Source organism: Thunnus maccoyii, chromosome 3, assembly GCF_910596095.1.
Source record: "Thunnus maccoyii chromosome 3, fThuMac1.1, whole genome shotgun sequence".
In the NCBI taxonomy this organism is placed as follows: domain Eukaryota; kingdom Metazoa; phylum Chordata; class Actinopteri; order Scombriformes; family Scombridae; genus Thunnus; species Thunnus maccoyii.
The window spans coordinates 29644719-29659585 of NC_056535.1; the positions used below are offsets into that span (position 1 = coordinate 29644719).

Below are 14867 nucleotides of genomic sequence, written 5' to 3' on the forward strand. Positions count from 1 at the left end.
TGCTGCTAACGTGGATAATCAAAATGACCATGCATCTATTTTTTCACTGGGGGGAACTTGTCCCAGTAAGGCCGCATAAACCTGTCCTGGAGCAAAAACAAGCTCTGGGCCACTATTGATCACTCTGTTTGTGGTAATCCTGTTTAACACCAATGTATTTAGGAATATGCACCATTTGTCACAAGGCCCCTCTACAAGAAAGGTAGTCATTGTTCCAGTTTATAATGTGCTACAGTGGTATACTTCAAACCAACTGACACACAAAGAATATGTCATTGTTGATTATTTCTAAACTGTAATTTTAATATTGTTTATATTATTATTTATTTTTATATTTGTCATGACAACTTGACATCAGGGGACACAGACTGAAAATTCAGTGTAGTTAGAGGAGGAGTGTTTCTTGGTAAATAAAGAAAAAAAGATCTGCATTATGGGAATACTGCAAAAACTTTTACTATCCCTGTGGTCACATCAGTGTCAGCATCACAGTGAGGCTCAGACCCCTTCAGCTACACATTCCTCCCTCCACACATTGTTAAAAAAAACTACATGTTTATATGTGCATATTTTAATATACACAATATATGAACAAATAGTTAAAGACAAAAAAAAATTACTTCATCAAAATTCAACAGTATGACACTAAGTGCATTAAAGCAAAACAGTAAAACAACGGTATGGTGCTACAGTGCAGTTTTAATGACACTTATCCAGACTGGTCAGTTATTCCTGCTCCCTCTAACAGTGTGAAGTTAGCTGTGGTTCTTTTATTACAGTTTTATGGTTTTTGTTTCTTGTGTCAATCACAGCGAATATCAGGAAGTGGTTTGTATTGTGTTGGATAATAATCTCATTTACTCTCGTATATGTGCTAAACACTCTGACCTGAGTACCTAACTGGACAGATGAAATGCAGATGGAGTCTATGATCATCAGACTGATTTGGATCATAATAATAACAATGCATTCTGCATCATACGGTATGCACATTAAGGTGTTCAGTATCTATACGGAAAATCCATGTTAAGTCATCCACAGTAATTAAGTGTAACTGAATAGACAGTGTACAGAAATTACACAAAATTTCAAATTTGTACAACAAAGTCTTTGGAAGATATCTTGATTTGACTAATTTGGGCAGCTGAAGCTTCATATTAGCTTCAAATAAACTTTTAAATGCACAAAACTAGGACTGTGGATTTTGTCCCCCATCACTTATATTAAAAGCACATTTGGAGGGTATTTTTTAATGGCTGGTATTAACAGAAGGAATGATTACAACAACCAAAACCCTTGACTCTTGTTTTAAGACACACATGAAACATCGTGTACTTTCTTCCACCACACGCTCACAGAAACTCACCCGATAGTAAACAAACAGACAGCAGCCCATCATCAGGATCAGATCTGCTCCTCAAACACAGTTCGAGTGTTAATTAATTCTCCGCAGTCACATCTGCTGCTCCTCTTCCTCCAGGTCACTTTGTTTTTATCCCAAAGTCACATCAGAGGTCCTCTCTTTTCTCCTCCTCACATCTGCAATCAATTTTTCTTTCCCTTTTTTTGATTCCTCTCTCCTCCTTTCAATCACCTCCTTCACAGTCACATCGCTTTTTCCCCCTTTTTCCCTTTTCTTGTTGTTTCTCAACTCGACTTTTCTTTTCTGCTCTCCTTCTCTTCACCTCCTCATTCAGTTTCTCCGGCGTTACTCCGAACTTGTTTTTCTCCTCTTTTATCACTCCTTCTCTTCACCTCCTGTTTTCTACCTTCTTCTTTTCTCCTGCTCTCCTCCGCCTCCTCAGTCACAATCTAAACTTCTTCAGCTTCACCTCCTCTCTGAGTGGATCTACAGACCCTCAAGAATCCTTCACATTGTGTGTGTGTGTGTGTGTGTATGTGTGTGTGTGTGTGTCCACTCAGTTCCCATTGGACAAACAGGAAGTGACGGTCGTCGGGGGAAACAAGCTGCCGCTATAATTAGGAGCTACAGGAGACACTATGACACCAGAAGTAGACAGGAGAAGACTATTAACTGCGGTTTACAAAAATCCTACAGAAAAAAAAAATCCGCCCCTGTCTTACGAAAAGTGACGACTAAACAGAATACTATTTTTGTCAGGTAGCCAAACCTTACGGGAAGGTCCGTTATTACTTATTTTTGTAGTTTTGGCCATCATTCCAGGATTTCACATAGCTTTTTTGTTAATGTTTTTGTGTTTTTATTCAAACCGACCATAAAATAATGGCAATAATATAAACCACAGTGAGAATTCTAAAAAAAATACCTTAAATGGAAATCAAGCCAAGTAGAGCTAGATTAATCAATTAGCTGATCGGCAGAAAATGAATCTGCAACTATCTTGATAAATCAAATCAACTCATTTAACTCATCTTTCAAAGCAAAAATGCCAAAACTCACCATTTCCAGCTTCTCAAATACAAATAATTTGTTGGTTTTCTTTGTCTTTGATGATATTTATACTAAATAAATATCAAACAATGTGAATACGTCAACTTGGGCTTTGAGAATTATTAACGGCATGCCTCATTTTTATCTGAAATTTTATATACCAAACGATTAATCAAAAGATTAATCAGAAGATTGATTGTTAACTATCATTAGTTGCAGTCCTAAAGCAGAAGTAGTCACCTGTTCCAAACCTGTCTCCTAAAATTGACGTTAATAACAGACTAATTTGTATTAGCTGGACATGAAACGTGTTCATGGTCCAACACCTCTGAAAAAGGAGGTCAGAGTGGAGGAAAGGGTCAACAAAGACCGCCGTTCACATCCTGTTTTCTACCAACGGTCAGCATTGTTTTCTTTCACACATGACCACGGTCATTCCCCCACTTTAATCGACTAGTTGTTGTACTTAAATCCTCATTAAGACGGACATTAACACTGAGTGAAACAACAGAGCCACGTCTTTGATTTAAATGGGACTGTTGTGCTGGAACTGCTGAAGCAAAAAAAAAGCAGAAGTTATCAAGCAAAAAAGCTGGCTCAACATTTGTTATTTAATGCTTTTATTCAAAGTACTTAAAGAGGAACTTAACACTAAATCCACTTTTTTGAATTTTAAAATGGCAAAAATTACATATAGTCACTTTATTACACTCATCAATTGATCATATTTTTAAGTGTTCATTACAGTTATTTTCCTCTTTCCAGAGAAAATCCAGTTTTTCTGACCTCTAGACCCCCCAAAAAAATCTATGACGTATGCTGGGACACTCCACCCCCGAACCACAGGGCGATGTCACGTTTCTTGTAAGCTCTGTTTATTATCACTTTGGAAACCCCTTTTCTTTTGTTTGGTAAGTGGTGTTAAAGCCATAATACACTCTGAGTCAGAATCAAAGGAGCTTTTTCATTTCCTCCTCACTCAGGATCGGCTGATATGGAGACACCACGTCATGCACCATCTCTTAAATAAGTGTGCAGTTATCACGATGCAGTGAATAATATGGATCAGTTAACGTGCAGGATTAGTTCTTACCCCTCTGAAGGACCAGCCGTCAGGGGAGAGAAGAGAGAAGGAGGAAGTCTTCTTTTGCAGCTTCCACCTGAAGGAAGGACAGAGAGAAAGGAAGACAGACAAGCGAAGATTAATTCATCAGCGTTTCCTGAACTCTACAGAGCAACTGAGACGTACAAGGACGAGCACTCACTTTTACTGAACACACACACACACACACAAAGACATTTGATGAGATTTCTATTAAAATAAGTAACAATAAATTTCTTTTGACTAAGGCAAGACTGAGAAACCAAAACAATACCCCTCAGTGTACACTTTATAAACAAACAAGCAACGTTAGTGTTATTTTACATTGTTTTTTGGTCGAGTTATTGAACAGCTTTACAGGAAACGAGCAAAGATGACAAGACTCCTGATACTACTCTATGTTTTCTAACGTGTGATCTTCTGATATGTATTTTCTTCTGATCAATAATCAGTGAAATCTTATTTAGAATCGAACCTTGTTGTGTCGAGATCAGATGAAAATGTATTTAATTTTTTTTCAGGCTTATTGACTTCAATCCTTATTCAATTTGTTTGCATCTGTGTATTTATGTATGTATGCAGGTTGCTATATATAATACATTTAATTGTGAATTGATCTAGATTTTTTTAGAACTGCAACAAATAGTTGATTAGTCAATAAACTGAAAATTACTCTGCAACTATCTTTGTAATCAATAATCATTTAAGTCTCTTTCAAAGTAGAAATTCCCCAAATTCATTAGTTGTAGCTTCTTAATTGTTCATTTTTGCAGTTTTTCGTGATAGTAAACTGAATGACTTTGGGTTTTAAACTGTTGATCAGACAAAATAAGCCAACAGAAGACATCACCTTGGGCTTTAGGACATTGTGATGCTTTTTTTTTGCAATTTTCTGACATTTTATAAACCAAACAATTGACTGATTAATCAAGAAAACAATAAACAGATGAATTTATAATTAAAATAATTGTTAGTTGCAGCCCTAAAAGATCCAAACCTATAAATCCTTGAGAAAGAGGCAGGATTTGATTTATACACAGTTTTTCACTTGTATGTTGAAGGTAGTGGTTCAGCTTGGGGTTTGAGCAGAGCTCCATCTGGTGGTTTCTGTTGGTCAGAACATGTAAACACAAAATAAACAAAAAGTTCTCGAGAATCTTGACATATTTATCCTGAAAGTTTATTTTATTTTAAGAGGCTCTTTTGGACAGAAAACAAAGCGGACAGAGCGGAAACTGTGAGAAAGTTGAACAGACACACACACACAAAAAGGTCAACAACAGTCCCGACACATTACATCATCACACACCCTCAGCTGGAGTGTGTGTGTGTGTGTGTGTGTGTGTGTGTGTGTGTTTGTAAGAGAGAGAGAGAGATCGAGGAAGGAGTGAACAGATGATATAGATGAGAGAGAGACATAGAGCAGCTCTCTTCTGTTTCCTGCCTTCTGACACTTTACCTAAAAAAGGAAACATGCACACAGTTGTGTTTCCATCACTTCAGAGGTCATTACACTGACTTACATTAAAACCTTGGAGAAATGCCCTAACCCTAACCATAACCACTACTTGCCTTACCCTAAACCAAGTCTTCATCCTAAATTTATTTAATCATTTATGTTATGGGGACTTGCTTTTTGTCCCCGAAAGCGAGGTGAGTCCACACAACGTGACTGTGTAATCAGATTAATGTCCCCACAACGTACAAATCTATCAACCTCTACAAAAAATCAATCTGTTACTTAACAGAATCTGAAGCTCTCTGATTGGGTGTTTCTTACAGCAATTGTCTCTGGGTGTCATACTTTGCTTATATGTTGAAGTTTTATGGATGCAGTTTCATCTCTGCTGTTATTTTCTTTTCAATCAGCGAATCAGCGTCATTTTTTCAGCTCATGGTCTCATTGTTTGTAGTGATAAGTCAACCAGGAGAGTTTCAAAATGAGCAATAATGTTTCATCAGCATCAATGCATTTTTAACTGCACCACCCTTCCTCCGTAGGTGCAAGGGGGTTTGGTGGGAACCAGGATCCTGTATAATGTCTGGCAGTCTTAGGCAGTGACCTCATTTAGGGTCCTAGTGGCCTGAGGGTGGGTAGAAGCTCTTCCAGAGCCTTTCAGTGCTGGCCTGGTGTATCCGGTACCGGGGAGAAAAAGCTGTTATCCAGGTGGTTGGGGTCCTTAATAATTCTCCTTATTCTTGCAGCACCTGGTGTAAATATCCTTTACGCAGGGTAGAGCACTGCCTATTGTATGTTCAGCCAAACAAACCACTCTTTGTAGGGCCCTGGGGTCCTGTTAGGTGCTGTTTCTGTACCAGGCAGTAATGTTCCCTGTCAGGATGCTCATAATGGTGCAGGAGTAGATATTCCTCAGTATTTGAATTTCCTCATGCGTCTAAGGTGAAACAGTCTCTGCCTTGCCTTTCTCATCACTGAGCCAGTATGCAGCGCCCAGGTCAGGCCCTGAGTAATGTGTATGCCAAGGTACTTGAAGTTGTCCACCCTGTCGACTGAAGACCCGTTGATATTAAGGAGGGCATAGTTCCTTCCCTGCTAGGTTGTTGTCCTGACACCAGCGGGTCAGGTCCTCTACTTCCTTCAGGTAGGCCTTTTCATTGTTTTCTGTGATCAGGCCCATCACAGCTGTGTCGTCAGCAAACTTGATGATAGTGTTGAGTTGAAACTGGCTACAGTCGTGTGTGTACAGGGAGTACAGCAGGGGGCTAAAAACGCAGCCCTGGGGTGCTCTGGTGTTAAGGATGAGGGTAGAAGAGGTGTGTCCACCTACCCTCACCACCTGGGGTCTGCCCATCAAGAAGTCAAGGATCCACATGCACAGTGAGGTGTTTAATCCCAGATCCTTGAGCTTTGTGACGAAGCGGGAGGGAACTATGGTGTTAAACGCTGAACTGTAGTCAGTGACGCGTAATCTCACATAGCTCCCTTTCTTGTCCAAGTGAGATAGGGTGGTGCGGAGGATGTGTGCTATGGCGTCTTCCATTGATCGGTTGGGACGGTAGACAAACTGTAGTGGGTGCAGTGTGCAGGTTAGTGAGGAACAGATGTAATCCTTGACCAGCCATTCAAAACACTTCATCACTACAGAGGTGAGTGCCACTGGGCGGTAGTTATTCAGGCAGGCTGGTCTTAATTTCTTGGGTACAGGAGTGATGGTGGACCTCTTGGAGCATGTGGGTATGACAGACTGAGCCAGGGACAGGTTGCATATCATTGTGAACACCGGCACTAGTTCGTCAGCACATAGTTCGAGGACCCGCCCACTGATACTGCTTGATACTGCTATGCTTTCTTGGTGTTCACACGCTTGAAAGCCTTCCTGACGTCATGCTCAGAAAGGGCGATAGGTGTGAAAGGTGCACCCACCCATCTATTAACCTCTTCTTCAGCTGTTTTTGCTTGCTGGCTGCCAATGGCCTCAATACGAGTATAAAAGTTGTTTGGCTCATTTGCTAGATATGCATCAGTACTTGACAAAGGGGGTGGGCGGCTTGAAATCTGTCGTAGTTCTTAGACCTTGCCACATCTTCCTGAGATTGTCCTCCTGGAATTGTAGTTCCACTTTCTTCTCCACTTTCTTTCCTTTTTGCCTCCTTTACTGCTCTGCTTACACTGTAGGCTGCTGCTTTATAATTGTCCATGTTTCCACACTGCAACCCTAAATTGTAGGTTGCAGTGTGTGTTTATGGCATCCTGGAAGGTTCTGGTAATCCATGGTTTCTGGTTGCGGAATGATTTAACTGTAGTTTTTGGGTACAGTTGCTTCTGTTGTTCCACTAATTAAATCCACCACAGACTCAGTGAATCCATTGATGTCATCGGTCATGTCGACCGTGGTGTCCTTGAATGGCTCCAGACTGCGTCATGTACTGCAGACTGTAGGGCGGCCTCTGATTTCCTGACCTCTCATGTCACTGGGGGCATGCAATGTTTACATACTTTGACTTAGGCAAGATGGCCGCATGGTCGCTTTTCTCAAACGCGGGTAGCAATTCCGCTCTGTAGCTGTTTTTGAATGGCGTGTAGAAGTGATCCAGAGTGTTTATTCCCCTTGTGGCACAGTCAATATGTTGATGGAAGACTTCCATCAACATGCTACATTTTTCCGCTCAAGTAATGATATCCATTACAGAATCATACATGTAGGAAAATGTACGCGTATTTTATATCAGCACTGTGTCAAATGTACTGTCAGTTTACACCCAAAGTTTGCTAACATTAGCCACTGGTTGTACCTGCACAGATAAGACCTAAGTGTTAAAACCTTTGACTGTATTGTATTAACAATAGAAGAATACGTAACCATTCAAAAAACTCAGTGAAGTATTTCTGACTGCTTTCGCACTGCTATCCATCTTATTTGTTAGGCTGAGCTTTAGCTTTAGCATCAGTTAAATATAAAGAGTACACAAACATTTGCAATACTGTAGAAGAACTGTTTGCTGAGAGTGGAAGCAAGAAAATGAAGATTTTTGAAAACTCAGGTGCCATGTGATGGATGTGGATCTAGACATTTGTATATGCATTGCATGCATTGCATGCATTGCATGCATTGCATGGCGGACTGATACGTGATGTAGACGACAGTAACACCAACTCTGTGACAGCATGGGAGGGAGCGATGGGAGGTGATCTTTTTGTAAAAGTTTTAAAATCAATAAAAAGAACCTTGAAAGAAAGAAAAGAACAATATGGACTCTTTTCTGGAGTCTTTTTCAGGTCTTTTTGAGCTGCATTGTAGGACAATTTAAGGTTCACTACAGAGGGAACAACATAACAAAATGGAAAACACACTGTGGTGGTGGTTTATCATCACAAAGTGCTGTTTTATCAGCATAAAAACCTGAAACCAAACAGAAACTTATTCTGCATTTTTATCTGATCAAAGCTTTGTAGTCTGTCCTCCCTGTGTGTGTGTGTGTGTGTGTGTGTTTAAATATGTGTGTGTTTAAGTGTATGACTAATTCATTCCAGGGAGTTGCAGTGCTTTTTCCAATAGCACAAATCATCCCACAACACACACACACACACACACACACACACACACACACGCACACACACACACACACACACATCCATAATACAGATCAGAGGTGTCTTTGGCTGCAGGCTCTTGCCTCTCTCTCTCTTTTTCTCTTGTTGAATCTTTTACCCCTCATCTGTTTTTAATCTCTCTCTCTCTCAGTAAAGATTCAGTTGTCAGACTCAAACATGCATTCGGTGTTCAGAAAGAAGTTAAAAAGCTCCTGTGAAGAGCCTAAACTTTAGTAAAACTAACACACAGTTTCAAAGACAGATTAGATTAGGCTGAAAGTTCTGTTGGGATTTGGTGACAGTAACAGCAGCCTTATCATTAAAAGTGTGCAAACATCGACAGTTCCATTAAAGTGAGAAAACTAATTAAAATGAGAAAGCCAGTGAAGACCGTGTGATATGATTAAAAGCTCCAGAACAAGTAAGTAAGTGGATCTTGGGTGGAGTTTGTTTTGCGAAATGCTGTTTCAAAAGGCAAGAGTCTACAGTTAGGATCAGCTATTGCATTAAAACTCAATTATATGTGATTATGAGGACGAATCTCCTTTCTGGGATTTTATTATGAAACACCAACAAAAGAAACTGTAATTTACTGCCGAATGAGACAAGGATTCTCTTCCTCTATAAACACTGTCTTATTTTTACAGCAGGTGGGATGACATTATTTCCTGCTGAGGAAAAAGCTGAACATGATGTCAGGGCCTTGGTTCAGGAAACATCAGAGGAAACGCTGCTCCGCCTGTCAGAGACAAGCTGACATCAGGTCAGACTTACAAACATCAGCTCAGAACTGAACCCGTTCACCCAATTTGAAATATTTTCATTACTCAACAGCTACTTTACGTAAGATTATAAAATCATTTGTTTCCTAATTTGACATTTCCTTTTTCGAAAATCATTGTCATATCACTGTAAACTGAAAACATTTAAAATATTTATAGTAACTTGTATAATGAAGTTCTCAAATGTTAAATATCATCTAAGCACGAGCAGCCGTACAAGATCTTTGCCTATAAAAACAGTATGTTGCAATAACAATTATTCAGCTGTGTTTCACTTCCACCTGCTTTCACATTTTAATAAGCAGAGTTGTAGTATAATTACTAGGTTTGATTGGTAATGTAGTACTTATGTCTATTAGTTCACTGTAAGGCTGCAACTAATGATTATATGTCAGAAACAGTCACTGTCAATGATCATCATTTCCCAAAATGTCTTTTTTAGTCCCGACCAACAGTCCACAACACAAAGATATTCAGTTTACAATCATAGAGGACTAAAGAAACCAGAAAATATTCATATTTTGGCATTTCTTCTTAAAAAATGCCTCAAAACGATTAATAAATTGTCAAAATTGTTGACAATTCATTTTCTGCCAATCGATTAATCAACTAATTGTTGCAGCTCTACCCCGAGGACACTTTGAATGAAGTTGCTTCAGCTCTAAGTAACATTTTATAGCAATAAAGGTATACATTTCAAACAGTATAAAGGCTCTAGGACAAACAACAACAACAGCCACAAAAGATATACTATATATACTGTATAAAGAAAACAGCTTTGTTTTCAGTTTCTTGTTGAGGACAATTTTAAGACTCTGGACTGCTGCAGACATTTGAACTGATCAAAACTGTTAATCACCACACAAACACTCACTCACGCCTCCTGGAACCAGCAGTGCAGCATACTGCTGGCAGAAACGTGATGATTAGTGACAGAACAAAGCAGCAGAACAAACATCACCTGAACAACATTGTCATTTTCTCCCGACAGCAGCAGAACCACATTCCTCCAAAGATCAACACTGAATGCTTCAGGTCGCCTCAGTGCTGCGTCTCCTCGCCTGTTATTACGACTGTACGGCAGCATTCACATGAAGACTCACACTGCTTCAGCTCTTATTAAAACTTTAGAGATTTATCTTGAATATCTTAATGTAAAAACACCACATCGATGTTTCTTATATTAACTATAAATCAAATAACTCTGAGCTTTTTAGCCTCTTTTGGCTCCTAGTTTTGGTTGTATGTCAGATTTACTGTTAAATTCAAGCAGACAGACAAAGTTAAGACTAATTTGTGAAGAAAGTGGAACATCTAGCAGCTAAAGAGCCAGATACTTTTCTCAGGAGCTGGTGGAGACCAAACCAGAGCTAAAAGGAGAGTGAATATTGGATTTGTATTCGTCGTGTAGACACAAACACGACTCCAATGGGATTATAATGTTGCTTTGTACTTGGTGGGTGTGTAAATAAGCAGCTGTTTGCTTATATGTTAGCTATAACAACTTTATAAAGTGATATAAGTCAAGGCTGCGTGTGGGTCAACTTAGTATGAAGTTCTTATGCCCCCTAGTGGCCAAAAAATCAATTCATGCAGCTTTAAAATGGATAAAAGGCACATTTAACACTCTGTAGTTTCATCTTTTATTAATTACTTTGAGGGATTCTGGTCTCTAATCAGCTGTTTTCCACTTTTCTCTTCACTTTCTGTCGCTGGTAGTGTTTTTCTAAACTGACCTTGCAGCAGGAAGACCTCAATTATTGTAAACCGCTGTGAACAGCATCCTCCTGCAGCAGGAAATGGAAGGACAACGTTTGGACGTGTGAGGACAGAGAATCTAAGGTGAGATTCAGTTTAACTGACTCACAGTTGTATTGTTGGACGATATGACCATAGAAGAATGAAATTTGTACAGCAGCAGAGATTTTATGATACTGTTAATAGTGAGATTTATTCCTTTAATATCTCTTTTTGTTTTAGGTCGTTGTGGACAATGTTGCACATCAATAAGCAGATCAGGTTTTGGTGATGTTTTGCATTAATGTACCTTGTTTTTTTCTGATATTTAATTTGCTGGTAAAATATAATTATTACACGTTTATTTTATCAATAAACTGTTCATCCATTAATTATATGAAAAATGTACTAGATCACAATATTTATCACTGCATTTTACGATTACATATACATTAGGGCTGCAGCTAATGATTATTTTCATCATTGATTCATCTGCTGATTATTTTCTTGATTAATCATTTAGTCTATAAAATGTTTAAATTTTTCCATTTGTGGAAAAATGTTGTTCACAGTTATCAGAGCCCGCAGCGATGTCTTCAGTTTGCTTGTTTTGTTCAACCAACAGTCTAAAACCTTAAGATTTGTCACATTAGACAAAAAAAGGAAATCCTCACATTTGAGAGGCTGAAACCAGAGATTATTTTGTCTTTTTGCTTGAAAAATGACTGAAACGATCATTTGATTGTCAACATAGTTGCTGATTAATTTTTCTGTTGATCAACTAATCAATTAATTTACTAATCATTGCAGCTCTAGAGGATTTTATTCTTATTGCCTACCCCTGTGTAAACTCATGAGTCTGAGGCTCTGTCAGAGCATCATGGGAGTTGTAGTTACCAAATGTTTACTAAATAATTTTATTTTTGTTCAAATGACGAGGTGCTCAGGTTAGGATCCAGTACAGCAGCAGATCTCATTTGTTTTAGAACATAAGGACAGAAAACCTGCAGAAAGTATTCCAGAAAAGATTAAAGCAAGTAAATGAACAGAACATAGATGCTTATCTTAAAGCAGGAGATGATCAAAACCACATATTCTGTTTGTCTGTGGACAGGTTTGTGCCTTTTCAGTCTGCAACTATTTTATTATTATTGAACTTATTTTCTTGATTAATTGATCAGTTGTTTGGTCCAGAAATTGTGAAAATTATCGATCACTGTTTCCCAGAGACCAAGACCACGTCTTCAAATGTCTTGTTTTGTCCACAACCCAAAGATATTCACTTTACTATCACAGAAGACTAAAGAAACCAGTAAATATTTACATTTAAGATGCAGAAATCAGAAATGCAGAGAATTTGGAAAATTTCACCTTAAAAATACTTGATTAAACTTGATTAATTGATTGTATACAGTTGGCAATTAATTTAATAGTTGGTAACTAATTGATTAATTAACTTATTGTTGCATATCTGTTGTTTTTTTCTTCTTTGTCTGTAAAGCATGTTGTAACTTTGTTAAGAAACGTTCTGTATAAATAAGGTTTATTATTATTATTATTATTGCTGTATTACAACAGCATTACTACAACCTCTAGATACAGCAGCAACTGTAGACTTTTAGCAAAACAACAAATAAACATCTCTCCACACCAGGCTGCCATGATGGCAAACTGTTTACAGAGGTCTGAGTGAGTGTGTGTGTGTATGTGTGTGTATGTGTGTGTGTGTGTGTGTGTGTGTGTGTGTGTGTGTGTGTGTGTGTGTGTGTGTGTTACAGAGTATAAGTCACCCTCGGACAAACTTGTGACTCACACTGCTGCAATAAAACCTCTCTTCTTTCTTTCTCTGTCTCCCCACTCCTCCTTCTTCTCCTCCTCCTCCTCCTCTCTCTAGTAGACTGAATGTTTCAGGGTCTCTCGACCTCAGATCATTGACAGTGATGATTTAAACTCCTGCACACAGTCACAGTCTCAGACAGACAGAGAAAGACAGTCAGAGAGAAAGACAGGCAGACAGACAGGCAGAAGAGTTCCTCCCTATCTGTTTGCTCACATTCTTCTTCTCTTACACAAACAGAAAACAGAAAAACGCCCATTTTTTCTCTTTTTTAAACTGCATTTTGTTTCTCCTAACCACTGAAGAAAGCTAATAATTCCCAGGTTCACGGTGCAGCCTCTCACCTTGCACCCCGGCGTTGACATCCATCACCTGCCTGCATCGGACTGCAGCTCCTCCCAAACACACCAAAGCAGATCCACAATCCACTGATTTACAGCACAAACACCCAAACTAACTGTTTCCGGCTGCTGTCGATCTCTAGACGAGTAAAAACAAACTTTTCCTCCTCTAAAATAAGTCAAGGTCAAACTTTTGTCCGTATATTGAGCTCAACAACAAACTGTGGGTCGCTGTGATTCAACTGAAAGTCCAGCTCTCATCTAACCGTCAAGCTCGCGCGAGATATCTCTCTTCCGGTGACACCTTCAACATAAGAGACACATATTACTTAATTATTTATAACCAATTAATAAATTAATCAATCAATAAGATTTACCTATCAGGCTGTGGTACTGAGATATTTTATATTATATTTTTATAGTAAGAAAAAAGTATTTATACATCATAATACACAATCATGAGTAAAAGTGGAAACTTCAAATACTGCTTAAAGGATAAATTCACATTTTTTCAGGTGTGTCTTAAAACAACAGTCAGGTATCTATATGAACACTGAAAGAGGTTTTCTGTAATCATTCCTCCTGTTCATACTGACTATTAAAAGATCCTCTTCAAAAGTGATGGTGGACAAAATCCACAGTGTGTCCACACAGTCATTTTGTGCAAACATGCATTTAAAAGTTTATCTGAAGCTTATATGAGGCTTTCTGTCTGAGTCAGTCATATCAAGTGGATATCTGCCACATTTACATCCCTGTTGAGTTGCGATGGAAGTATAGCAACAAAAAGAGGGACTTTGGCACTAAAAGTACTGTAACATTGAAAGATATCTACTTGATTTGACTCATTTGGACGCTGAAGCTTCATATTAGCTTCAGATAAACTTTTAAATACATTTTTGCACAGAAGGAGGACTGTGGATTTTGTCCACCATCACTTACATTGTAAGTGCATTATGATGGGATCTTCTAATGGTCAGTATGAACAGGAGGAATGATTATGGAAAGAAAAACATGTTTCAACGTTCATTTGGGCTCCTGACTGTTGTTTTAAGACAAACTTGAAAAACTGTAAACCGATCCTTTAAGTAAAAGTACATGAGTATTAGCAGCAAAACGTTGCTGCCAAACGCAATTATTCAAAATAACCCTGTTTACAGTGTTACATTTATCACATAAATATTACTGTTATTTAAATTAATATTAATTCACTGTTGTGTAGCCTAACAAAGCAGCATTTTAATGTTGTCAAGATAAAACTAATTTTAACAAGTTATACTGTTTGGTTCACTAATCTACAGAATAACAATGCATATTTTATAAACTGATTGTTTCACATATAAAATACTGATTTTTTTTTAATTGAATATGTTTTGGCTTTTTAAATTCTAATGCAATGAGTTTATGAGTTTAATGAGTTTAGGAATAAATAACCAAAATGCTACTTTTTGATAACAAAAGAAGTTCTTAAATGTGAAATCATGTCCAAAGACTCACTCACAAACACTAAATCAGGAACTATCTGATAAAATAAAAAGATCATGAAGGTTATGAGACTGAGCAGACAATTCGATCCCAACTTTCACTTCATGATATCAGTGT

At 38.2% G+C, this 14867-nt stretch overlaps 1 protein-coding gene across 2 annotated transcripts in view; it reads right to left on the bottom strand.

The window, feature by feature from the left end:
• The window catches only part of arhgef3 (Rho guanine nucleotide exchange factor (GEF) 3), a 33168-nt gene extending 19636 nt beyond the window's left edge, over positions 1-13532 (bottom strand). The window contains exons 1-2 of one of the 2 annotated variants that reach the window (XM_042402402.1): positions 13269-13532; positions 3507-3573 (exon numbers count right to left, since the gene is read on the bottom strand). In XM_042402402.1, the coding sequence (XP_042258336.1) occupies positions 3507-3573; positions 13269-13306 (105 nt within the window). In that variant the 5' untranslated portion in view covers positions 13307-13532. Of the gene's footprint in view, positions 1-1366; positions 2219-3506; positions 3574-13268 lie in introns of those variants that run through there. The other variant, XM_042402404.1, reaches the window with a different exon arrangement.
• Positions 13533-14867: the final 1335 nt, after the last annotated feature.